The 21,780-nt window shown below is 44.1% G+C and overlaps 1 protein-coding gene across 5 annotated transcripts in view; it reads right to left on the reverse strand.

The window, feature by feature from the left end:
• Positions 1 to 21,780, reverse strand: part of LOC141144048 (NACHT, LRR and PYD domains-containing protein 3-like) — a 213,343-nt gene that overhangs the window by 93,681 nt on the left and 97,882 nt on the right. For all 5 annotated transcript variants that reach the window (XM_073629398.1, XM_073629394.1, XM_073629395.1 and 2 more), the window contains 2 exons: positions 16,001 to 16,165; positions 1,539 to 1,703 (listed from right to left, as the gene is read on the reverse strand). In XM_073629398.1, coding sequence (XP_073485499.1) covers positions 1,539 to 1,703; positions 16,001 to 16,165 — 330 coding nt within the window. The remainder of the gene's footprint in view (positions 1 to 1,538; positions 1,704 to 16,000; positions 16,166 to 21,780) is intronic.

Raw genomic sequence — 21,780 nt, forward strand, 5'->3', positions numbered from 1 at the left:
TACCAATGATCAAAGAAGAACAGAAAAACACCCACAAATCCGGGCTCCTAAGAGCAAAAAAGACACCCCAGAGGTCCAGTGGAAATTAAAGTGAAGTTGACCCCTTACCAGAAGTAATGGGCTTTTAAATGAATAAAAAGACAGTAGCGCTTTAGGGGATAAACCCTAAACAAATCCGCAATGGATAATGGAACATGCGCACTTTCACCAGTGACCATAAACATCAACACAGCAGTATGTGGATACTGGAGGAAATTAAATGGCAATGAAAAATCAGTACACAAGTAGGAGGCTGTTGCTTTGATATGAAAAGCATGGAATGAGTTTTGTGAACATAAGACATTGGATGACCAGGATTGAAGCTGGAGTGGAGCCGTGAGTCAGAGGGCTGTTCCATCATCCATTGCGGATTTGTTTGGGGTTTATCCCCTAAAGCGCTATTGGCTTTTAATTTGTTTGAAAGCCCATTACTTCTGGTAAACAGCCAACTTCACTTTCATTTTCACTGGACTTCTGGGTTGTCTTTTTCCTCTTCGGAGCCCGCCCTTTCTGATTTGTGGTTGTTTTTCTGTTCTTCTTTGATCATTGAAAGCACTTTTTGTACACTTGTAGAATTTTTTATTTATTTTTACTTTTTATTTTTCTTAACACTTATGTATTTTTGTCTTTTTACAATTTATTGTAATTCATGTTTCTTGTGATAAGCGCTGCACTTTGTGTAAATAAAGTTGTAAAGCTGGATGGACGCAAGTCAGGGGTGTTGCTAGGTGGGGAAAAAGACCAGGGGCTTCAGCCCGAAGGTAAATTTGATAACCCCAGCAACATTTTAAAGTAAGTCCAGCCCAAGCTCCACCCAATGATCAGTGCCAATCCCATCACCAGCACAGCCTTACATGTGCCCATGCAGCCTTATCAGTGACAGTGCCCATCCCATCACCAGCTCAGCATAAGTTACCTGTGCCCATGCAGCCTGATCAGACAGCAGTGCCATCAGGAGAGGAGAGCCCCCGTTTACACAGAGCGAGCATCTCCCACTCACCTGGCATGGCCAGCCTCCTGACCGGCGGCTCCTAAGATTGACGTCACACGTCCCGGCATTGGACCAGTGTGATGTCCATCAAGGGAGCTGATTCAGGAGGCGGGACTTTGCATGTCACTCAGCTACGCCGGGAAAACGGTAGATGGAGATACCTGCTCTGTCCAGCGGTGCTCACCTCCCCCTTCCCTTCAGACTGGCAGCCCGCCGGGCGTGTACCCGCCCAGGATCAACCCACAAACAGCCCCAGGGCAGGCGGCCAGTAGCCCCGAGTTCCCGGCCAACCCCAGGCCTTGGGACTCTGGATAATAATTGTGTCACTCTTTTTTGGGGGCCCACTCGGTGCTATAGCACCGGTCAGCCCCCCTCCCAAAGCCACTGACGCAAGTATTTTCCAGTGTTTCTGTCAGGGAACAAGAAATGTTCTTCTCTTTTTATACTATACAGGATATGCTTTAGATGTAAAAGAAAATGATTGTTCCAATCGTCCTGTTATACTCACAATAATTCCTCTATCTGGCTTGTGGTCAGAGCTGTCATCAGATCACTGAAATGAGGACCCCCCAGATTGTTAATAGACAGGTCAAATCTTCTCAGTGTCTGGTTATTTCTTATCCCCAATGCCAGGTGGGAGCAGGAACTGCTTATCAATTTATTCCCATTTAAACTGTTGAAGAGAAGAAAGATAGAAAACAGTTTGAATAAAATAATCCACTGCAATCCAGAGGCTGTTGCTAAATTTTAAAACAAATATGGCAAAGTACTAATGCGCTACCAACAGTGTATCAATACAAATAAAGTGCTAATTAATAAAGTGCATACATAAAAAGTGCTAAATGAAAAAAGCAGCTAAACTTCTATAGTGTAACCAACACCTCTAAAAATGTATATCGTGTAGTGAAGTAGCACTAATATAGCACAATATAACAAATTTTAAAACAAGCTCCCAACTGCTATAGAAGTATAATGTGTGCAGGAGCTTAGTGTCCTGTGTGATGTCAGGAAATTCTCTTAACCAGGATTGTAAATTCAGGACCTGATCAATTCAGTTCCTGGTTTTAGTGTTGGAAAATGTAATCTCCCTCCCATGCACTCTAACTCATTGTACAAGGTTATTTTTTGTTCTACTGTTTCTGGGTGCGAAGGGTCTCTAACCCAGCGTTGCAGATCGTCCCTCACTGGTTGGTTTAAACAGTGCTTTGCAACGATGTCTGTCCTCTTCTGCACCCTGAGAAGACCCTGCCACCGGACAACCAATATGAAGTGTCCACATCATTCAGGCAGTGACATGGACACCCTGCCATGTGAATGGACTCAGCTGGAAGTAAACAAAGTAAAGGCTCGAACCCAGAGCTTTATGTGACCGCAACTTTAGGTAAAAATCAATTTCCTGGAGTAGAGTACAGCATACGAGGTTCATTAAATGTTTTCAACTGGGTTATATGCAGCTACCTTCAGATGACCGGACATAAAAAGGAAGACTGCAGAGATATCCCTTATATAATTCCTACTTCCAGCTAGTTTCGGTTTTTGTGACAAGCAGAAGGGGGATCACAAGAACAGAAGGAAGGGAGGATCTTGTGTCACGTACTGTACTCCAGGATATAGATTTTACAGGTAAATAAAAAATCCTATTTTCCTGATCGTACAGTACAGCATACAGGCTTCTTTAACCACTTCAGCCCCGGAAGGATTTACCCCCTTCCTGACCAGAGCACTTTTTACAATTTGGCACTGCGTCGCTTTAATTGCTAATTGCGCGGTCATGCAATGCAGTACCCAAACGAAATTTGCGTCCTTTTCTTCCCACAAATAGAGCTTTCTTTTGATGGTATTTGATCACCTTGGCCATTTTTATTTTTTGCGCTATAAACGGAAAAAGACCGAAAATTTTGAAAAAAAAATGATATTTTCTACTTTTTGTTATTAAAAAAATCCAATAAACTCAATTTTAGTCATACATTTAGGCCAAAATGTATTCGGCCACATGTCTTTGGTAAAAAAAAATGTCAATAAGCGTATATTTATTGGTTTGCGCAAAAGTTATAGCGTCTACAAACTAGAGTACATTTTCTGGAATTTATACAGCTTTTAGTTTATGACTGCCTATGTCATTTCTTGAGGTGCTAAAATGGCAGGGCAGTACAAACCCCCCCTCCCCCCAAATGACCCCATTTTGGAAAGTAGACACCCCAAGGAAATTGCTGAGAGGCATGTTGAGCCCATTGAATATTAATTTTTTTTGTCCCAAGTGATTGAATAATGACAAAAAAAAAATTTACAAAAAGTTGTCACTAAATGATATATTGCTCACACAGGCCATGAGCATATGTGGAATTGCACCCCAAAAATACATTCAGCTGCTTCTCCTGAGTACGGGGATACCACATGTGTGGGACTTTTTGGGAACCTAGCCGTGTACGGGGCCCCGAAAACCAATCACCGCCTTCAGGATTTCTAAGGGCGTAAATTTTTGATTTCACTCCTCAATACCTATCACAGTTTTGAAGACCATAAAATGCCCAGATGGCACAAACCCCCCCAAATGACCCCATTTTGGAAAGTAGACACCCCAAGCTATTTGCTGAGAGGCATGTTGAGTCCATGGAATATTTTATATTTTGACACAAGTTGCGGGCAAGTGACAACTTTTTTTTTTGCACAAAGTTGTCACTAAATGATATATTGCTCACACAGGCCATGGGCATATGTGGAATTGCACCCCAAAATACATTTAGCTGCTTCTCCTGAGTATGGGGATACCATATGTGTGGGACTTTTTCGGAGCCTAGCCGTGTATGGGGCCCCGAAAGCCAATCACTGCCTTCAGGATTTCTAAGGGCGTAAATTTTTGATTTCACTCTTCACTGCCTATCACAGTTTCGGAGGCCATGGAATGCCCAGGTGGCACAACCCCCCCCAAATGACCCCATTTTGGAAAGTAGACACCCCAAGCTATTTGCTGAGAGGCATGGTGAGTATTTTGCAGCTCTCATTTGTTTTTGAAAATGAAGAAATTTTCAATTTTCAAAACTTTGTGACAAAAAGTGAGGTCTGCAAAATACTCACTATACCTTTCAGCAAATAGCTTGGGGTGTCTACTTTCAGGGTCATTTCAGGGGGTTTTGTGCCACCTGGGCATTCCATGGCCTCCAAAACTGTGATAGGCAGTGAAGAGTGAAATCAAAAATTTATGCCCTTAGAAATCCTGAAGGCGGTGATTGGTTTTCTGGGTCCCGTGCGCGGCTAGGCTCCCAAAAAGTCTCACACATGTGGTATCCCCGTACTCAGGAGAAGCAACAGAATGTATTTTGGGGTGTAATTTCACATATTCCCATGGCATGTTTGAGCAATATATCATTTAGTGAGAACTTTGTGCAAAAAAAAAAAAAAAAATTGTCTTTTTCCCGCAACTTGGTCACAATATAAAATATTCCATGGACTCGACATGCCTCTCAGCAAATAGCTTGGGGTGTCTACTTTCCTAAATGGGGTCATTTGGGGGGGGGGTTGAACTGTCCTGGCATTTTATGCACAACATTTATGCCCTGTACACACGGTCGGACATTGATCAGACATTCCGACAACAAAATCCATGGATTTTTTCCGACGGATGTTGGCTCAAACTTGTCTTGCATACACACGGTCACACAAAGTTGTCAGAAAATCCGATCGTTCTGAACGCGGTGACGTAAAACACATACGTCGGGACTATAAACGGGCAGTAGCCAATAGCTTTCATCTCTTAATTTATTCTGAGCATGCGTGGCACTTTGTGCGTCGGATTTGTGTATACACGATCGGAATTTCCGACAACGGATTTTGTTGTCGGAAAATTTTATAGCAAGCTCTCAAACTTTGTGTGTCGAAAATTCCAATGGAAAATGTGTGATGGAGCCCACACATGGTCGGAATTTCCGACAACAAGGTCCTATCACACATTTTCCGTCGGAAAATCCGACGGAATTTTAGATTTACACTTTAGATTTACAGAGGCGGTCTACTGCTAAAATTACTGCCCTCGATCTGACCTTCGCAGTGATACCTCACCTGCATGGTGCAATTGCTGTTTACATTTGACGCCAGACGCTTGCGTTCGCCTTTGCGCGAGAGTAGGGGGGGACAGGGGTGCTTTATTTTTTTTTTTTCTTTATTATTTTTTTGCTTTTTTATCTTATTTTTAAACTGTTCCTTTCATTTTTTTTTTTAATCATTTTTATTGTTATCTCAGGGAATGTAAATATCCCCTATGATAGCAATAGGTAGTGACAGGTACTCTTTTTTGAAAAAATTGGGGTCTATTAGACCCTAGATCTCTCCTCTGCCCTCAAAGCATCTGACCACACCAAGATCGGTGTGATAAAATGCTTTCCCAATTTCCCAATGGAGATGTTTACATCCGGAAAAATCTAAGTCATGAAATGCTCGTAGCTTCCGGTTTCTTAGGCCATAGAGATGTTTGGAGCCACTCTGGTCTCTGATCAGCTCTATGGTCAGCTGGCTGAATCACCGGCTGCATTCTCAGGTTCCCTGTTGAGACAGGAGAGCCAGAGAAAAACACGGAAGACGATGGGGGGAGGCATTCCCTCCCACTGCTTGTAAAAGCAGTCTAGAGGCTAATTAGCCACTAGGATTGCTTTTACATGAAAGCTGACCGCTGGCTGAAAAGAATGATACCAAGATGATACCTAAACCTGCAGGCATCATTCTGGTATAACCACTCAAAGTCGTGAATGGCGTACCTGAAGACAAAAAAATGTTTAACAATAAAACACAGTAAACAGTAAAGTATAAAAAATTGCATACCTGAAAAGCAAACATGATAAAACATAATAACAATAAAACATTGCAGAATAGAATACAGTAAAAAAGAGCAGAACAATCAAGAGAGTATAGAGAGAGAGAGAGAGAGAACAATAAAACGACAACTATTTTTTTTTAATTCTATATATTTTTTTGTGTTTTGTTTTTTTTTTTTTACACTTTTTTTTGTAACTGTAACTTTTGTAACTGTAACCAGTTCCAGGTTCGGGTCTCTCAAAATGCGATGGCATCTTGGGAGACCCTGTGAAAGTGTGTCTAGTCTGTGCAATGCTGTACCCTACACTAATACTCAACTAGTGAATGGTAGAGTTCAAAACATTCACCAATGCAAAGACCAGGATTGTCAGGACAGGAGGGACAATAATAGCGGGTGTCACGCCTATATCCACGCTTGCTGCAGACACGACATCTTTTTTGGGGGGGTTCGTTGGGTAGGGGTGCTCGGAAGGACATAAAGAAAATGCCTCTCATGCAGCCGACTGCATTTGGTTGGGGATGTGAATGGGGGAAGTACGGGCGCTGCAGAAGTGGTGGGTTCCCAATTAGCATTGGCGAATGCAGCAGGAAGGGCATTATGGGCACGACGGGCCTGTGTTTGTCTTCTTCTTGGTGGCAGCGGGACACTACTTGTGCTTGCCACCTCACCAGCTTGAACTGCAATTATGGGACTCGCCACGTCACCAAGTGTTACTGCAGTGCTGGTTTGACTACGACCGGCCGCTGGTGCTTGCCAGTTCACCAAAACGCTACCAAAAAAACTGTTAGCGATCGCAGGGATCAGGCCTGACTCTGCGAACGCTGCAGTTATGCGTTTAGTGTTTTGTAAGTGACAGTGATCGATCGATACTGCACTTGGGTGGGCTGGGCTGGGCCGGGCGGAGGGGCAAAACGCAGGTGCTAGCAGGTATCTGGGCTGATCCCGCTAACACTGCGTTTTTGGGAACCCTAAACTGCTGGGGATGCTAGTATAGATCTGATCGGATCAGATATTGATCCAGATACTATACCACTAAGGGAGGTGTATGGTGCGTGCGTGGGTGTTAGCGCTACTGGCGCTAACCTGACGCTGCCTGGGGCGACGCAGACCCTATCTGACCCTAAAAGCTAACTTATATCACCGCCGGGCGATCAGGGGGCTAAACCTTTATTCGGTAATAAACGGCGGGTGCCCTGACACTATAAAAAATAAACTAACTAACCAGCGTCACCCGTAACAGTTATACGGTGATCACCGGTGAAAGTGTTAACTAGGGGGGAATCAAGGGGTTAAAACATTTGTTAGGTAGTATATGGGGGTCCCTGTCGCTATAAAACACTGACGGCGAACCTATATATTTACCTCCCTAACTAGCGTCACCAGTGACACTAATACAGCAATCAGAAAAATGATCGCTTAGTGACACTGGCGACGGGGGGTGATCAAGGGGTTAAAACTTTATTAGGGGGGGTTAGGGGGGTACCCTAGACCTAAAGGGGGCTAACACTAACTGCCCTACCACACTAACTGTCACAAACTGACACTAATGCAGTAATCAGAAAAAAAAACTGCTTGGTGTCAGTGTGACAGGGGGTGATTGGGGGGTGATGGGGGGTGTAATGTGTGCCTGGCATGTTCTACTGTGTGTGTGTGTTGAAGAATCCAGGTACGTGATTTTGCCTGCCCGTGCCATTCTTCCGCAGTATATCTGCGTGAGGCGGTCGGCAAGTGGTTAAGCCATTATGCACAGTATCACTAGTGCATCTTCTGTGAAGGCCCAAGGATCCCTGGACATGGTAACAAATTTGTCCAGTTGTTTGTTTAAGCTGGATTCCATGAAGATCGAGATTGGCATCCCCCATTTGTTGCAGTGGGCTTGAAAAGGGTGAAAAGTCCATTAACCCAGGTCCCAATACTGACAACTAAGAATGTCTGCCAGCTCATTTTAATGTCTGTGATGTGAATGGTGAACAGGGCCAGAATAAGAAGTTCTGCCCTAGAGAGGATCAAGTTTACTTCCCTTAGTGCGGAACAACTTCTGGTGTCTCCCTGATGACTGATGTAGGCCATGACCATGGCAATGTCTGCTTGCAAGAGAAGTGACAACTGGATTTCCAGAATTTTTTCTGAAGACAGGCTTCCTTCAACACTGGAACACTGGAAATTTTTCAGTAAGTGAATGCAGCTGTTTAAATTTCTCTGTCTCACTGTGTCACAGGATATTGAGGGTATCACCAAATTCAGCCAACACTAAGGACGGAGTTATCCTATATTGCTACACAGTGGCACGTACTGTGGAGGTGCTTGACCCCAGGAGGGGGTGAAGGATCTGGTGAGTGCAGCCACAATAGGAGCACGAATAAGGCACGCACAGAGTGTTGTTTCACTGGAAAGTCCACCAGAGTATTAAACGGCTCCCTTCACTGGCACAAGAGCACCTTATAATTCATTTTGTTATATTTTGTTATGTAGTAGCTATTTATATACCCCAGCACTTTATACTAGCATCCTATTTTTTGCACTATTTATATTATGGTTGTTGCAATATCATATACACATGGTATTGATTTGTTATTTATTGCACTTTAGATTATTTATTTATTTTATTTTTGCACAGCATTTGCATATTGCAGTATTGTTAAACACAGTAAATCTATCTGCGGTTTCTGACACATTGCACCTTAGATTGTGTCAGGTACACAGTATTTATACATAATGGACCACCAGTTCACTTAAATTTAAATCCAAGGGTTTATGCACACTGGGTTTCACATTAATGAACACACACCCAAGTGTTTACAATATATGTTCAAATTAAACTGTGCACATATATTTGGTTATGATTCACCTAATTGCTATTCACTAGGAATTACCTATTATTGTACACCAATCCCTTCTCCTACCTCAATTTCTTCTCCTATCAAAGGGAGAAGTACATGCATTTTGATTTTAACCAGCTTTTGATAGCAACAGAACGGCGCCATATCTACTTTGTTTTCCTTTTAAGCTTCCTTCAACGACCAATTTTACTGCACTGACGGGATGTTTAGAACTGCTCTCCAGCCTGACAGAATAGCTAACTGATACAGGTTTTTTTTTACCATTAACTGGTATAAAAGTACAGGGTAAGTCCACCAATGCATCTAGGAGCAGGTTACGCCCTTTGGGAGCAGGTTGAGGGCACTACTCTTGGTTCGATTACTCCTCCATACCACTTTGATTTCAGCAGTGCCTCAAATTGTAGCCCTCTTTTGGGAGGGGGAGATTGTGAGCAATGGCCCTCACCCAAACAGGATATTACGCTAAACCTGTAGGTAAATAAGACAACCAGAACTTTTTGCTAAGTGGTGGAGTGAGTTTGATAATAAAGTTGGCAGAGCCTCCACTCAAGACAGGGCCTCTGAGAACAGAAGGGATTCTCTTCCTGGGAAATTAACCAGCAATTTAATCAAAGTAATTGGATGCAGAACTACTGCAACCAGCTAACATTAACCATAAGCATATACATCCACACCAGTATAGTAATAACAGAAGCTTTATACAAGAAATAATTAATAGTACATATATCCAATATATAAACAGATATTATCAGCAAAGGGCCCGATTGGAGTCCTGGTGGAATTATGCATATATAAATAGTTATTTATAGAGATACCTCCAGAAGACTGTTGAAGTAAAGTCTCATTGCAGGGGCCCCTGAGGATGAAGTGGTGTGGGAGATCTGAAGACAAGATCTGCAGGGATAAGGAGACCTTCCAGCTCTTACCTGACCAGCTTGGAATGCAGTCCTAGTTATCTGGCAATAATTGTCTCTTCTGTTCTGGTATTAGTAGCATGGACAGGACATGTGGCTGAGACTTTCTCTCTCTTCCCACTTCCTTCTTCCAGGATCTTTTCTCAACAACCCGAGTCAGGAAGTGACATACTATACATAATTAAACATTACAATGTGATACTAGCAGTTGACAGCATAGGGCAGCAGATTCGTATATAGGGATACTACAACAGGAGTTTAGTATCACAGTTACATAGTTACATAGTTTGTCAAGTTGAAAAAAGAAACAAGTCCATCTAGTTCAACCAATAAAAAAAAGAAAAAATATATAACCATATAATCCCATATACACAATCCTTCACCCTCAGTTGATCCAGAGGAAGGAAAAAACCCCCAATAAAGCCTGATCCAATTTGCTATAGCGGGGGAAAAAATTCCTTCCTGATCCCCCGAGAGGCAATCTGATTTTCCCTGGATCAATTTTACCTATAAATGTCAGTATTCAGTTAGATTATGTACATTTAGGAAAGTATCCAGACCTTTCTTAAAGCAATCTACTGAGCTGGCCAGAACCACCTCTGGAGGGAGTCTATTCCACATTTTCACAGCTCTTACTGTGAAGAAACCTTTCCGTATTTAGAGATGAAATCTTTTTTCCTCCAGACATAAAGAGCGCCCCCTTGTCCTCTGTGATGACCTTAAAGTGAAAAACTCAGCACCAAGTTCACTATATGGACCCCTTATGTATTTATACATGTTGATCATATCCCCCTTAGTCTCCTCTTCTCAACAGTGAATAAATTCAGTTCCTCTAATCTTTCCTCATATATGAGCTCCTCCACGCCTCTTATCATTTTGGTTGCCCTTCTCTGCACTTTCTCCAATTCACCGATATCCTTTTTAAGAACTGGTGCCTAAAACTGAACTGCATATTCCAGATGAGGTCTTACTAATGATTTGTAGAGGGGCAAAATGATATCTCTCTCTCTGGAGTCCATACCTCTCCTAATACAAGAAAGGATTTTGCTTGCTTTGGAAACCGCAGCTTGGCATTGCATGATATTATTAAGCTTATGATCTAGATCCTCCAGATCCTTTTCCACTTTGGATCGCCCCAGTTGTACTCCCCCTAGTATGTATGATGCATTCATATTCTTAGCCCCCATGTGCATAACTTAACATTTATGAGCATTAAAACTCATTTGCCACATAGTCTCCAATTAAACAGTGCATTGAGGTCGACTTGTAAGTTGGAGACATCCTGTAAGGACGTTATTCCACTACATAGCTTGGTGTCATCTGCAAAGACAGAAATGTTACTTTTGATCCCAGACCCAATATCATTTATAAAGATATTAAAAAGTAAGGGTCCCAGCACTGAACCTTGGGGTACACCACTGATAACTTTAGACCATTCAGAGTAAGAATCATTAACCACTACTCTCTGAATTCTGTCTGTTAGCCAGTTTTCTAGCCATTTACAAATTGATTATTTCAAGCCTGTAGACTTTACATTACCCATGACCCGCGTGTGGGAAACTGTATCAAACGCTTTTGCAAAATCCAAGTATACCACGCAATCTTTTGTTTGTTTTGAATTGCTGCATACTTGATTTCCTCTTTACATAGTCTGTTATATTCTTTGTAACATTTAAAAGATGATAGCGTTCCTTCATTGTAATATTTTTTTTAATCTCTTTTCTTATCATTTATAATCATTTATATCATATTTTAACTTTGGCCGTGACCCACAAAGGTTTTATTCTTAGCCTTTTAAATTTATTGCCCATGGGAATATACTTTGCAGTGAGTTTGCATACAGTCTTTTTGAAAAATTCCCATTTCTGTTCTGTGTCCATTGATGCCAATGTTCCCTCCAAGTCTAAGGCCCCGTACACACGGTCGGACATTGATCGGACATTCCGACAACAAAATCCTAGGATTTTTTCCGACGGATGTTGGCTCAAACTTGTCTTACATACACACGGTCACACAAAGTTGTCGGAAAATCCAATCATTCTGAACGTGGTGACATAAAACACGTACGTCGGGACTATAAACGGGGCAGTAGCCAATAGCTTTCATCTCTTTATTTATTCTGAGCATGCATGGCACTTTGTGCTTCGGATTTGTGTACACACGATCGGAAATTCCGACAACGGATTTTGTTGTCGTAAAATTTTATAGCCTACTCTCAAACTTTGTGTGTTGGAAAATCTGATGGAAAATGTGTGATGGAGCCCACACATGGTCGGAATTTCTGAAAACAACATACATATCACACATTTTCCATCGGAAAATCCGACCGTGTGTACGGAGCATAAGTCCTGGAGAGCAGTCCTCCTCCTTGGAAAATTTGCTCTCTTAAAGTTAAGTGTTTTTATCTTTCCCGTATGTGTTTGTTGCTTACTGCTAACATTAAATTAAATCATGTTAAGGTCACTGCTACCTAAATATTCTTTTATATGAAGTAGGCTAAATAGGCTTACAGTGTGGCCCACTGCATCACGAGCAAGGGGAGCAGTCTAATTGTGAGCAGAATAAGATCTATACTTGACATAATGTCGTGCATAGAGGGAACATACAATTTTGTCAGCACCATGCATCTGTGGGAGAGAATTCTCCACAAGTTTACCACATCTGATATGAGGGTTTGAAGGCTCAATAACTTGATGTCTCCCAAAAAGACTGCATGTGCCATGTGAAAATGAAGCAGAATTTAAAATCTCTTATTAACCATGTAGTAAGTGGGATAAAAAATGGGGTTTGAAACAGGTATGCATACATAAAGGCAGATCTGCCCTGCTGGTCTGTATTCAGTTCTAGTAATTCAAAGCGTACTGATTATGGAATAAGGCTTGAGAACCCCTGGAAACTAAAGTGTGAATCAGGACTTTTGTGTGCGGCATTTCTTGCTGCATTTCCCAATGGGGGCAGGAAACCCCATTCTGACCAACGTTCTTGTTTGCTGACATCCTCTCAAGGATCAGCAGGAGCAGCAGCCTCAGCATGGCTTTTGCAAAGCTCCAGTGGTGGGACCTGGCTACTGACTGCAATTATAGATAGCACCTGAACCTTAGGATTGCTGACTATACTGGTTCCAGGGCTGATACTGATATGCTAAAAAGTGAGGAGCAATCCACAAGTTGCTGGATGACAATGGGTAGACCACTAGACACAGTTAGCTCAATATGCTCTTGAGGCCTGAAAATGTGATGTCCATGAGGGCCTTCAATGCAGCAGGAGGGGTTGTCACAGAGAAGTGCATCTGCCTATCCCCAGACAATGTAGACTGGCTGACTTTTATAAAAAAAAAAATAAAAAATATCAGGCCTGGATTACAGATGACTACTAAACACCTCCTGCAAATGTCAAAAAATAAATGTGATTTTAATGCTGATATAAGAAGATACCACTCGTTTGCCTCCTCCATACTAGACTAGAGTTCGACCGATATGGGTTTTTCTCTGGCCGATGCCGATGCCGATATTTAGAAATCTCGGTGGCCGATGGCCGATATGTAATGCCGATTTTTTTGGGCCGATATATTAGGATGATTTTTTTTTTTTTTTCCCTTCATCTCATAAAATCTAACAGTTTAGACCCCTTTCACACTGGGGCGTTTTTCAGGTGCTTTTGGGCTAAAAATAGTGCCTGTAAAGTGCCTGTAAAACGGCTCCCCTGCAGTCTCAGTGCGATATCCCGAGTGCTTTCACACTGAGGCGATGCGCTGGCAGGATGTTAAAAAAAAGTCCTGCAAGCAGCATCTTTGGAGCAGTGTATACCGCTGCTCCACCACTCCTGCCCATTGAAATGAATGCGCACCGCTGCCAAAGCGCCTGCAAAGCGTTTCGGCAGCGGCGCTTCAGGGGCGCATTCAACCCCTTCCTCGGCTGCTAGCTGGGTTATAAGCTCCCCGCTAGCAGCCGAATAGCACCACTAAAATGATGGTAAAGCACAGCTAAAACTAGCAGCGTTTTACCGTCAACGCATGCCCGCTGCAGTGTGTAAGCAACCTAAAGTGATACAGAAATTTTTTTACATTTAGGCCCCTTTCACACATGCGGACCGTATGTCCGTATTTCATCCATCCGTTTTCGGATGAAATACGGACATACATGCATCCCTATGGGATAGCGGGTGTCAGCGGATGTACATCCGCTGACACCCGATGTCATCCGGCTCCGCTCTCGTCCGATTCTGTAGACGGAAGAAAATCCTATTTTTCTATCCGTCTGCAGAGCGGATCGGATGAACACGGACAGACGGTCCATGTTCCTCCGATCCCCCATAGGGGAGAGCGGAGATCTGACAGGGCGGTCCCTGCACAGTGTGCGGTTCCCGCCCTGTCATCCGCCGGCTCAGCTGGGGAAAACTGAGCGATCCCCGCTGAGCAGCGGATGTTCACGGGGCGGATCAACATGGATCTGTCCCGTGTGAAAGGGGCCTTAAACATTTATTAAACAAAACAAACCTCCAATCAGTTCACTTGTATGTAGAATTTAGATAAAAAAAAATATAAAAAAAAACTATATCTTAAAAATAAATACACAAAAACAGGTAATCAAAACTTTTGGATGAAAAAAAATGGGCTAACTTTACTGCTTAGTTTTTTTAAAATTTATTATTGTATTTTTTTTTTTTAAATTGCGTTTGAAAGACCGCTGCGCAAATACCGTGTGACATAAAATATTGCAACAACCGCTATTTTATTCCCTAGGGTCTCTGCTAAAAAAAAATATATATAATGTTTGGGGGTTCTAAGTGATTTTCTAGCAGAAAATACAGGAATTTTATTGTAAGCAACAAGTGTCAGAAAAGATTTAGTCTTTAAATGGTTAAACTGAGAACTTCTACACACGAGTTCAGCTCATTCAGAAGTGTAAACATTGTATCAATTCAGGTTCTTTTTATCAGATTTGGCAGGCTGCCCAGAGAGGGGAGAGAAGTGCTTCACAGAAGATTACAGGCCACTTGTATTGACTTCAGAAGTCATTTACAAGTCGCGCTGAGTTATATCGGCCTTTTTTATCAGCACAATCGGCCGATGCCGATTAAGAAAAAAACACCAAATATCGGCCGATATATCGGTCGACCTCTATACTAGACTATATACTATAGGAAAAAAATGGAAAGTGGACTTTACTGGCATTGAAGGTGAACACATAATTTGTTGTCGTGAGTCCTCACGAGTCAATGCATTTCTTTATGCCGCTTCCTCAGGACGCATGAGAGATCAGCAGTATTTACTAGACATATAGAAGTATCCCTAAAAACAAAGAGCGTCTTATCCTATATGTGTGCCAACATCATGAATGGTTTCCCCTGGGCAGGCACTGGAGCACAATGGTATTGCCTTTTTAAGATATAAAACACATCGTCCTCTTAAGAAAAGACATCAGTGTAAGCATATGCAAAGATGGCCTACTTCCTGCTTCCCGACATGTTTCGTCACATGCTTATACTGATGTCTTTTCTTAAAGTGGTTGTAAACCCTTACAACACACTTTTTGCTACAGGTAAGCCTATAATAAGGCTTACCTGTAGCTACCCTGGATATCTCCTAAACCTGACTGCCAGGTGTTTTCTCACCTTAATGCATAGGATACATTAAGGTGAAAAAACATGAGGGTTTACAACCCCTTTAAGGGGGCAATGTGTTTTATATCTTAAAAAGACTGCCTGAGGATTATGACCCAGATCACTGGGAAAGTGCTGTTTCACGTTACCGTTGTGGAGGTCAGACATTGAGGAAAGAGGCTCTATTAAGAGGTGGTGGATTGCACTGGTGGAACACACATTTTTTTAGGAATATGCACGGCAAGCACACATGTAAATGGATGCATGTGATATCACAATAAGAACACGTCATTTATGAAGAAGATTGTGGACTGTGTTGATTTTGAGGATTTGAGCTTCATATTGATTATTTATACTGTAGGCAATGTATCTAGTGATTATTCACATTGTATATATTGTTAATGTTGTTTATTGCATATACACAGTGGGATAAAATTATTAGTATTTACTCATTGTGCTGTACCTTGGAGTTCTATATATCTTATGAGGTGTGGGAACCCATGACAGTAACAAGCTGCAACATACCAATGTTATTATATATGCATACACTGTTGATTTTGCAATTTTTTTCTTTTTTTTTCACATTTGTTCGGTGACTGTGGAGATCTTTGTGATATAAACATGAGAGAGAAAACAGAAAGAGGGGAGTCAAAACCGAGGAGGACAAAAGATAAAAAGATGGAGCATGGCTGCTAAAGGTGTAAAGCTGAATGGAGTATTTTCCAGTGTTTCTGGCAGGGAACAAGAAATATTCTGCTCTTTTTATACTACACAGCATATGTTTTATAATCAGTCCTCTTCTACTCACTGTAATTCCTCTATCCGGCTTGTGGTCAGAGCTGTCATCAGATCACTGAAATGAGGACCTTCTAGATGGTTATAGGATAAGTCAAATTTTCTCAAGTTCTGGTTATGTCTTATTCCCAATGCCAGGTGGGTGCAGGAACTGCTTATCAAGTTATTACCAATCAAACTAGTAGAAGAGAAGAAAGATAACAGAAAATAATTTGAATAAAATAATCCACTGCAAGGCTGTTGCGAAATTAAACAAGCTCACAGCTGCTAAAGAAGTATGATGTGTACAGGAGCATTGTGTTCTGCGTAACGCCGGGCATTTCTCTTCATTAGGATTGTAAATCCAGAACCTGAACAATTCAGTTCCTGGGTTTAGTGTTAGAAAATGTAATCTTCCTCTTGCCCACTCTAACTCATTGTACAAGGTTATTTTTTGTTCTTACCTGGTACATGTTATACTCACCCAAGTCTGTCTCCCAGGTCCCTCACCAGCACTGCTTCTGGGTGCGAAGGATTGCTAACCCAGCGTTGCAGATCGTCCCTCACTGGTTGGTTTTAACAGTGCTTTTGCAATGATGTCTCTCCTGTTCTGCATCCTGAGAAGACCCTGCCACTGGACAGCCAATTGAAAGTGCCCACATCATTCAGATAGTGACATGGACACCCCAAAAATTGCTTTAGGGAATTAAAATAGGCTTTTGGACTTACTAGTAAAATCAATTTCCTGGAGTAGAGTACAGCATACAAGCTTCATTAAATCTTTACAACTGGGTTATATGCAGCTACCTTCAGGTGACTGGGCATAAAAAAAAGAAAGACTGCAGGGACATCCCTTATATAATAGCTTCCTACTCCCAGATAGACTTGGTTTTTGTAGTAAGCAATAGGGAGCTCATAAGAACAGAGGGGAGGGTCTTGTATCCTGTACTGTACTCCAAGAAATAGATAAATAAAAAATCCCATTTTCCTGATTGTATAGTACACAGTATCACTATTGCATCTTCTGTAAAGGTCCAAGGATCCCTGGACCTGGCAACAAAACCTGTCCAGGGTTTGTTTAAGCTGTATTCCATGAAGATCCACATTAGCATTCCTAATTTGTTGCAATGGGCTTGAACCCCCCCCCCCCCGGGTAAAAGGCCATTGGTCCAGGCACTGACAACTAAGAATGTCTGCCAGCCAATTTCCATGTCTGTGACGTGAATGGTAAGGATGAGCTGAACACCTCGGTTCGGTTAGCACCAGAACTTGCGAACAGGCAAAAAATTTGCTTGAACATGCGAAAGTCTATAGGACACGAACATGAAAAACCAAAAGTGCTCATTTTACAGGCTTATATGCAAGTTATTGCCATAAAAAGTGTTTGGGGACCCGGGTCCTGCCCCAGGGGACATGTATCAATGCAAAAAAAAGTTTTAAAATGGACGTTTTTCAGGAGCAGTGATTTTAATAATGCTTAAAGTGAAACAGTAAAAGTGAAATATTCCTTTAAATATCGTACCTGGGAGGTGTCTATAGTATGCCTGTAAAGTGGTGCATTTTTCCCGTGTTTAGAACAGTCCCACAACAAAATGACATTTCTAAAGGAAAAAAGTAATTTAAAACTACTCGCGGCTGTAATGAATTATCGGGTCCCGGCAATACAGAAAAAAGTCATTGAAAAAACGGCATGGGTTCCCCCCCAGTCCATTACCAGGCCCTTTGGGTCTGGTATGAATATTAAGGGGAACCCCAAACCAAAATTTAAAAAATTTTTTGTGGGAGTCCCCCCAAATTCAATACCAGGCCATTCAGGTCTGGTATGGATATTAAGGGGAACCCTGCACCAAATTTTAAAAAAAAATGGCGTAGGGGTCCCTCCAAAAATCATTACCAGAGCCTTATCCGAGCATGCAACCTGGCAGGCCACAGAAAAAGAGGGGGAGACGAGAGAGCGCCCTGATCCTGAACTGTACCAGGCCACATGCCCTCAACATGGGGGAATAGGTGCTTTGAGGCAGGGGGGGGCTCTGCACCCCCCCCCACCCCAAAGCACCTTGCCCCCATGTTGATGGGGACAAGGGCCTCATGCCCACAACCTGGTGGTTTGCCTGATGGTTGTGGGAATCTGTGGGCAGGGGGCTTATCGGAATCTGGAAGCCCCCCTTAACAAATAAACCCCCAGATCTCACCCCCCCATGTGAATTGGTAACGAGTATCCATGGGCAGCTCCCGCCGAGTGACGTGTCTCCCACTGTGACAGCCGTTACATAGCTGAGGGCGGGGCCACCCGGTAACGTAACCAGGTGACCCCTCTGACACCATGGGGAAACTCAGTGGGCCACCCGGTGATGTATACGGGTGACCCCGCCCCCTCTGACACCACGGGGAAACCCCCTGTGACGTCAGAGGGGGCGGGTCACCTGGTTACATCACTGGGTGGCCCCGCCCTCAGCTATATAACATCTGTCACAGCGGGAAGCGCGTCACTCGGCGGGAGCCAAGGCAGCGGAAGGCAGAGCTGTTGCAGCATTTATTTATTTTTTTAGTTGAATGGAAATCGCTGTACTTTTTTTCTTTTTAAATAAAGGACTTGTCCCGAAGTGTCTCCTGTCTTTTTTACCATTTTTGACACCTTTTTTGGTGAAATGGTAGGGGTGCAATGTACCTGTTACCAAATCACATAGGGGAGTGGGGATCTGGGGGTCTCCTTGTTAAAGGGGGCTTCCAGATTCAGATAAGCCCCACACCCGCAGACCCCCACAACTACCGGCAAGGGTTGTGGGGATGAGGCCCTTGTCCCCATCAACATGGGGACAAGGTGCTTTGGGGTGGGGGTGCAGAGACCCCCTGCCCCAAAGCACCCATCCCCCCATGTTGAGGGCATGTGGCCTGGTACAGTTCAGGAGGGGGGGGCACGTTCTCTCGTCCCCCTTCTTTTCCTGCGGCCTGCCAGGTTGTGTGCTCGGATAAGGGTCTGGAATCGATTTTTGGGGGGACCCCTATGCCATTTTGTAAAGAAATTTGCCGCGAACACCGCAAATTGTTCGCTATTCGGTGAACAGGCAAACACCCGATGTTCGACTCGAACATCGGGCTCATCCCTAGTGAATGATAGACAGAGACAGAATGTGAAGTTCTGCCCTAGAGAGGATCAGGTTTGCTTCTCTCAGTGCAGAGCAACATCTGTCACAGCGGGAGGTGCGTCACTCGGCGGGAGCCACCCATGGAGGCAGAGCTGTTGCAGCATTTTTTTTTTTAGTTGAATGGACATCGCTGGACTTTTTTTCTTTTTAAATAAAGGACTTGTCCCGAAGTGTCTCCTGTCTTTTTTACCATTTTTGACACTTTTTTTGGTGAAATGGTAGGGGTGCAATGTACCCGTTACCAAATCACATAGGGGGGATGGGGATCTGGGGGTCTCCTTGTTAAAGGGGGCTTCCAGATTCAGATAAGCCCCACACCCGCAGACCCCCACAACTACCAGGCAAGGGTTGTGGGGATGAGGCCCTTGTCCCCATCAACATGGGGACAAGGTGCTTTGGGGTGGGGGTGCAGAGACCCCCTGCCCCAAAGCACCCATCCCCCCATGTTGAGGGCATGTGGCCTGGTACGGTTCAGGAGGGGGGCGTGTTCTCTCATCCCCCTCTCTTTTCCTGCAGCCTGCCAGGTTGTGTGCTAGGATAAGGGTCTGGAATGGATTTTTGGGGGGACCCCTACACCATTTTGTAAAAAAATTTGCAGCGAACACCGCAAATTGTTCGCTATTCGGTGAACAGGCAAACCCCCGATGTAAACATCTGGCTCATCCCTAGTGAATGGTAGACAGAGCCAGAATGTGAAGTTCTGCCCTAGAGAGGATCAGGACCATGGTAATGTCTGCTTGCAAGAGAGGTATCCAGCACTGAAGGGACAACTGAATTTCCCTGAGTTCCAGAATGTTCTGAAGACAAGCTTCTCGACGCCCAATTCTCCTGAACTGACAGGATGTTTAGGACTGCTCTCCAGCCTGATAGGCTGACATCCATCACGAGAACCTTGACTGTGGGAGAAAAAGCATCTTTAACCAGTTGCCGACCGCCGCACGACGATGTACGTCGACAGAGCGGCATGGGCAGGCAAAAGGACTTACAGGTACGTCCTTGCCTGCCCGCAGGTGGGGGGTCCGATCGGACCCCCCCCCCGGTGCCTGCGGCGGTCGGCAAATCTCCCCTGGCGATCGGTGGTGAGGGGGAGGCCATCCATTCGTGGCCCCCCCCTCGCGATCGCCCCCAGCCAATTGGATCATTTCCCTGCCTCTGTAGTGTACACAGAGGCAGAGGAAATGATGTCATCTCTCCTCGGCTCGGTAATTTCCGTTCCGGCCCGAGGAGAGAAGACAGGTATGTGAGTGCACCAACACTACACACACAGTAGAACATGCCAGGCACACAAAATACCCCGATCCCCCCCCGATCGCCCCCCGATCCCCCCCCAATCACCCCCCCCTGTCACAAACTGACATCAAGCAGGTTTTTTTTTTTTTTTTTTTCTGATTACTGATTGGTGTCAGTTTGTGACAGTTACAGTGTTAGGGCAGTGAGTGTTAGGCCCCCTTTAGGTCTAGGATACCCCCTAACCCCCCCTAATAAAGTTTTAACCCCTTGTTCACCCCCAGTCACCAGTGTCGCTAAGCGATCATTTTTCTGATCGCTGTATTAGTGTCACTGGTGACGCTAGTTAGGGAGGTAAATATATAGGTTCGCCGTCAGTGTTTTATAGCGTCAGGGACCCCCATATACTACCTAACAAATGTTTTAACCCCTTGATTCCCCCCTAGTTAACACTTTCACCGGTGATCACCGTATAACTGTTACGGGTGACGCTGGTTAGTTTTTTATAGTGTCAGGGCACCCGCCGTTTATTACCGAATAAAGGTTTAGCCCCCTGATCGCCCGGCGGTGATATGCGTCGCCCCAGGCAGCGTCAGATTAGCGCCAGTACCGCTAACACCCACGCACGCAGCATACGCCTCCCTTAGTGGTACAGTATCTGAACGGATCAATATCTGATCCGATCAGATCTATACTAGTGTCCCCAGCAGTTTAGGGTTCCCAAAAATGCAGTGTTAGCGGGATCAGCCCAGATACCTGCTAGCACCAGCGTTTTGCCCCTCCGCCCCGCCCAGCCCAGCCCAGCCCACCCAAGTGCAGTATCGATCGATCACTGTCACTTACAAAACACTAAACGCATAACTGCAGCGTTCGCAGAGTCAGGCCTGATCCCTGCGATCGCTAACAGTTTTTTTGGTAGCGTTTTGGTGAACTGGCAAGCACCAGCCCCAGGCAGCGTCAGGTTAGCGCCGGTCGCGCTAACACCCACGCACGCACCGTACACCTCCCTTAGTGGTATAGTATCTGAACTGATCAATATCTGATCCGATCAGATCTATACTGGCGTCCCCAGCAGTTTAGGGTTCCCAAAAACGCAGTGTTAGTGGGATCAGCCCAGATACCTGCTAGCACCTGCGTTTTGTCCCTCCGCCCGGCCCAACCCAGCCCACCCAAGTGCAGTATCGATCGATCACTGTCACTTACAAAACACTAAACGCATAACTGCAGCGTTTGCAGAGTCAGGCCTGATCCCTGCGATCGTTAACAGTTTTTTTGGTAGCGTTTTGGTGAACTGGCAAGCGCCAGCGGCCTAGTACACCCCGGTCGTAGTCAAACCAGCACTGCAGTAACACTTGGTGACGTGGCGAGTCCCATAAGTGCAGTTCAAGCTGGTGAGGTGGCAAGCACAAGTAGTGTCCCGCTGCCACCAAGAAGACAAACA

This window comes from Aquarana catesbeiana, linkage group LG05 (genome assembly GCF_042186555.1).
Source record: "Aquarana catesbeiana isolate 2022-GZ linkage group LG05, ASM4218655v1, whole genome shotgun sequence".
Taxonomy (NCBI): Eukaryota; Metazoa; Chordata; class Amphibia; order Anura; family Ranidae; genus Aquarana; species Aquarana catesbeiana.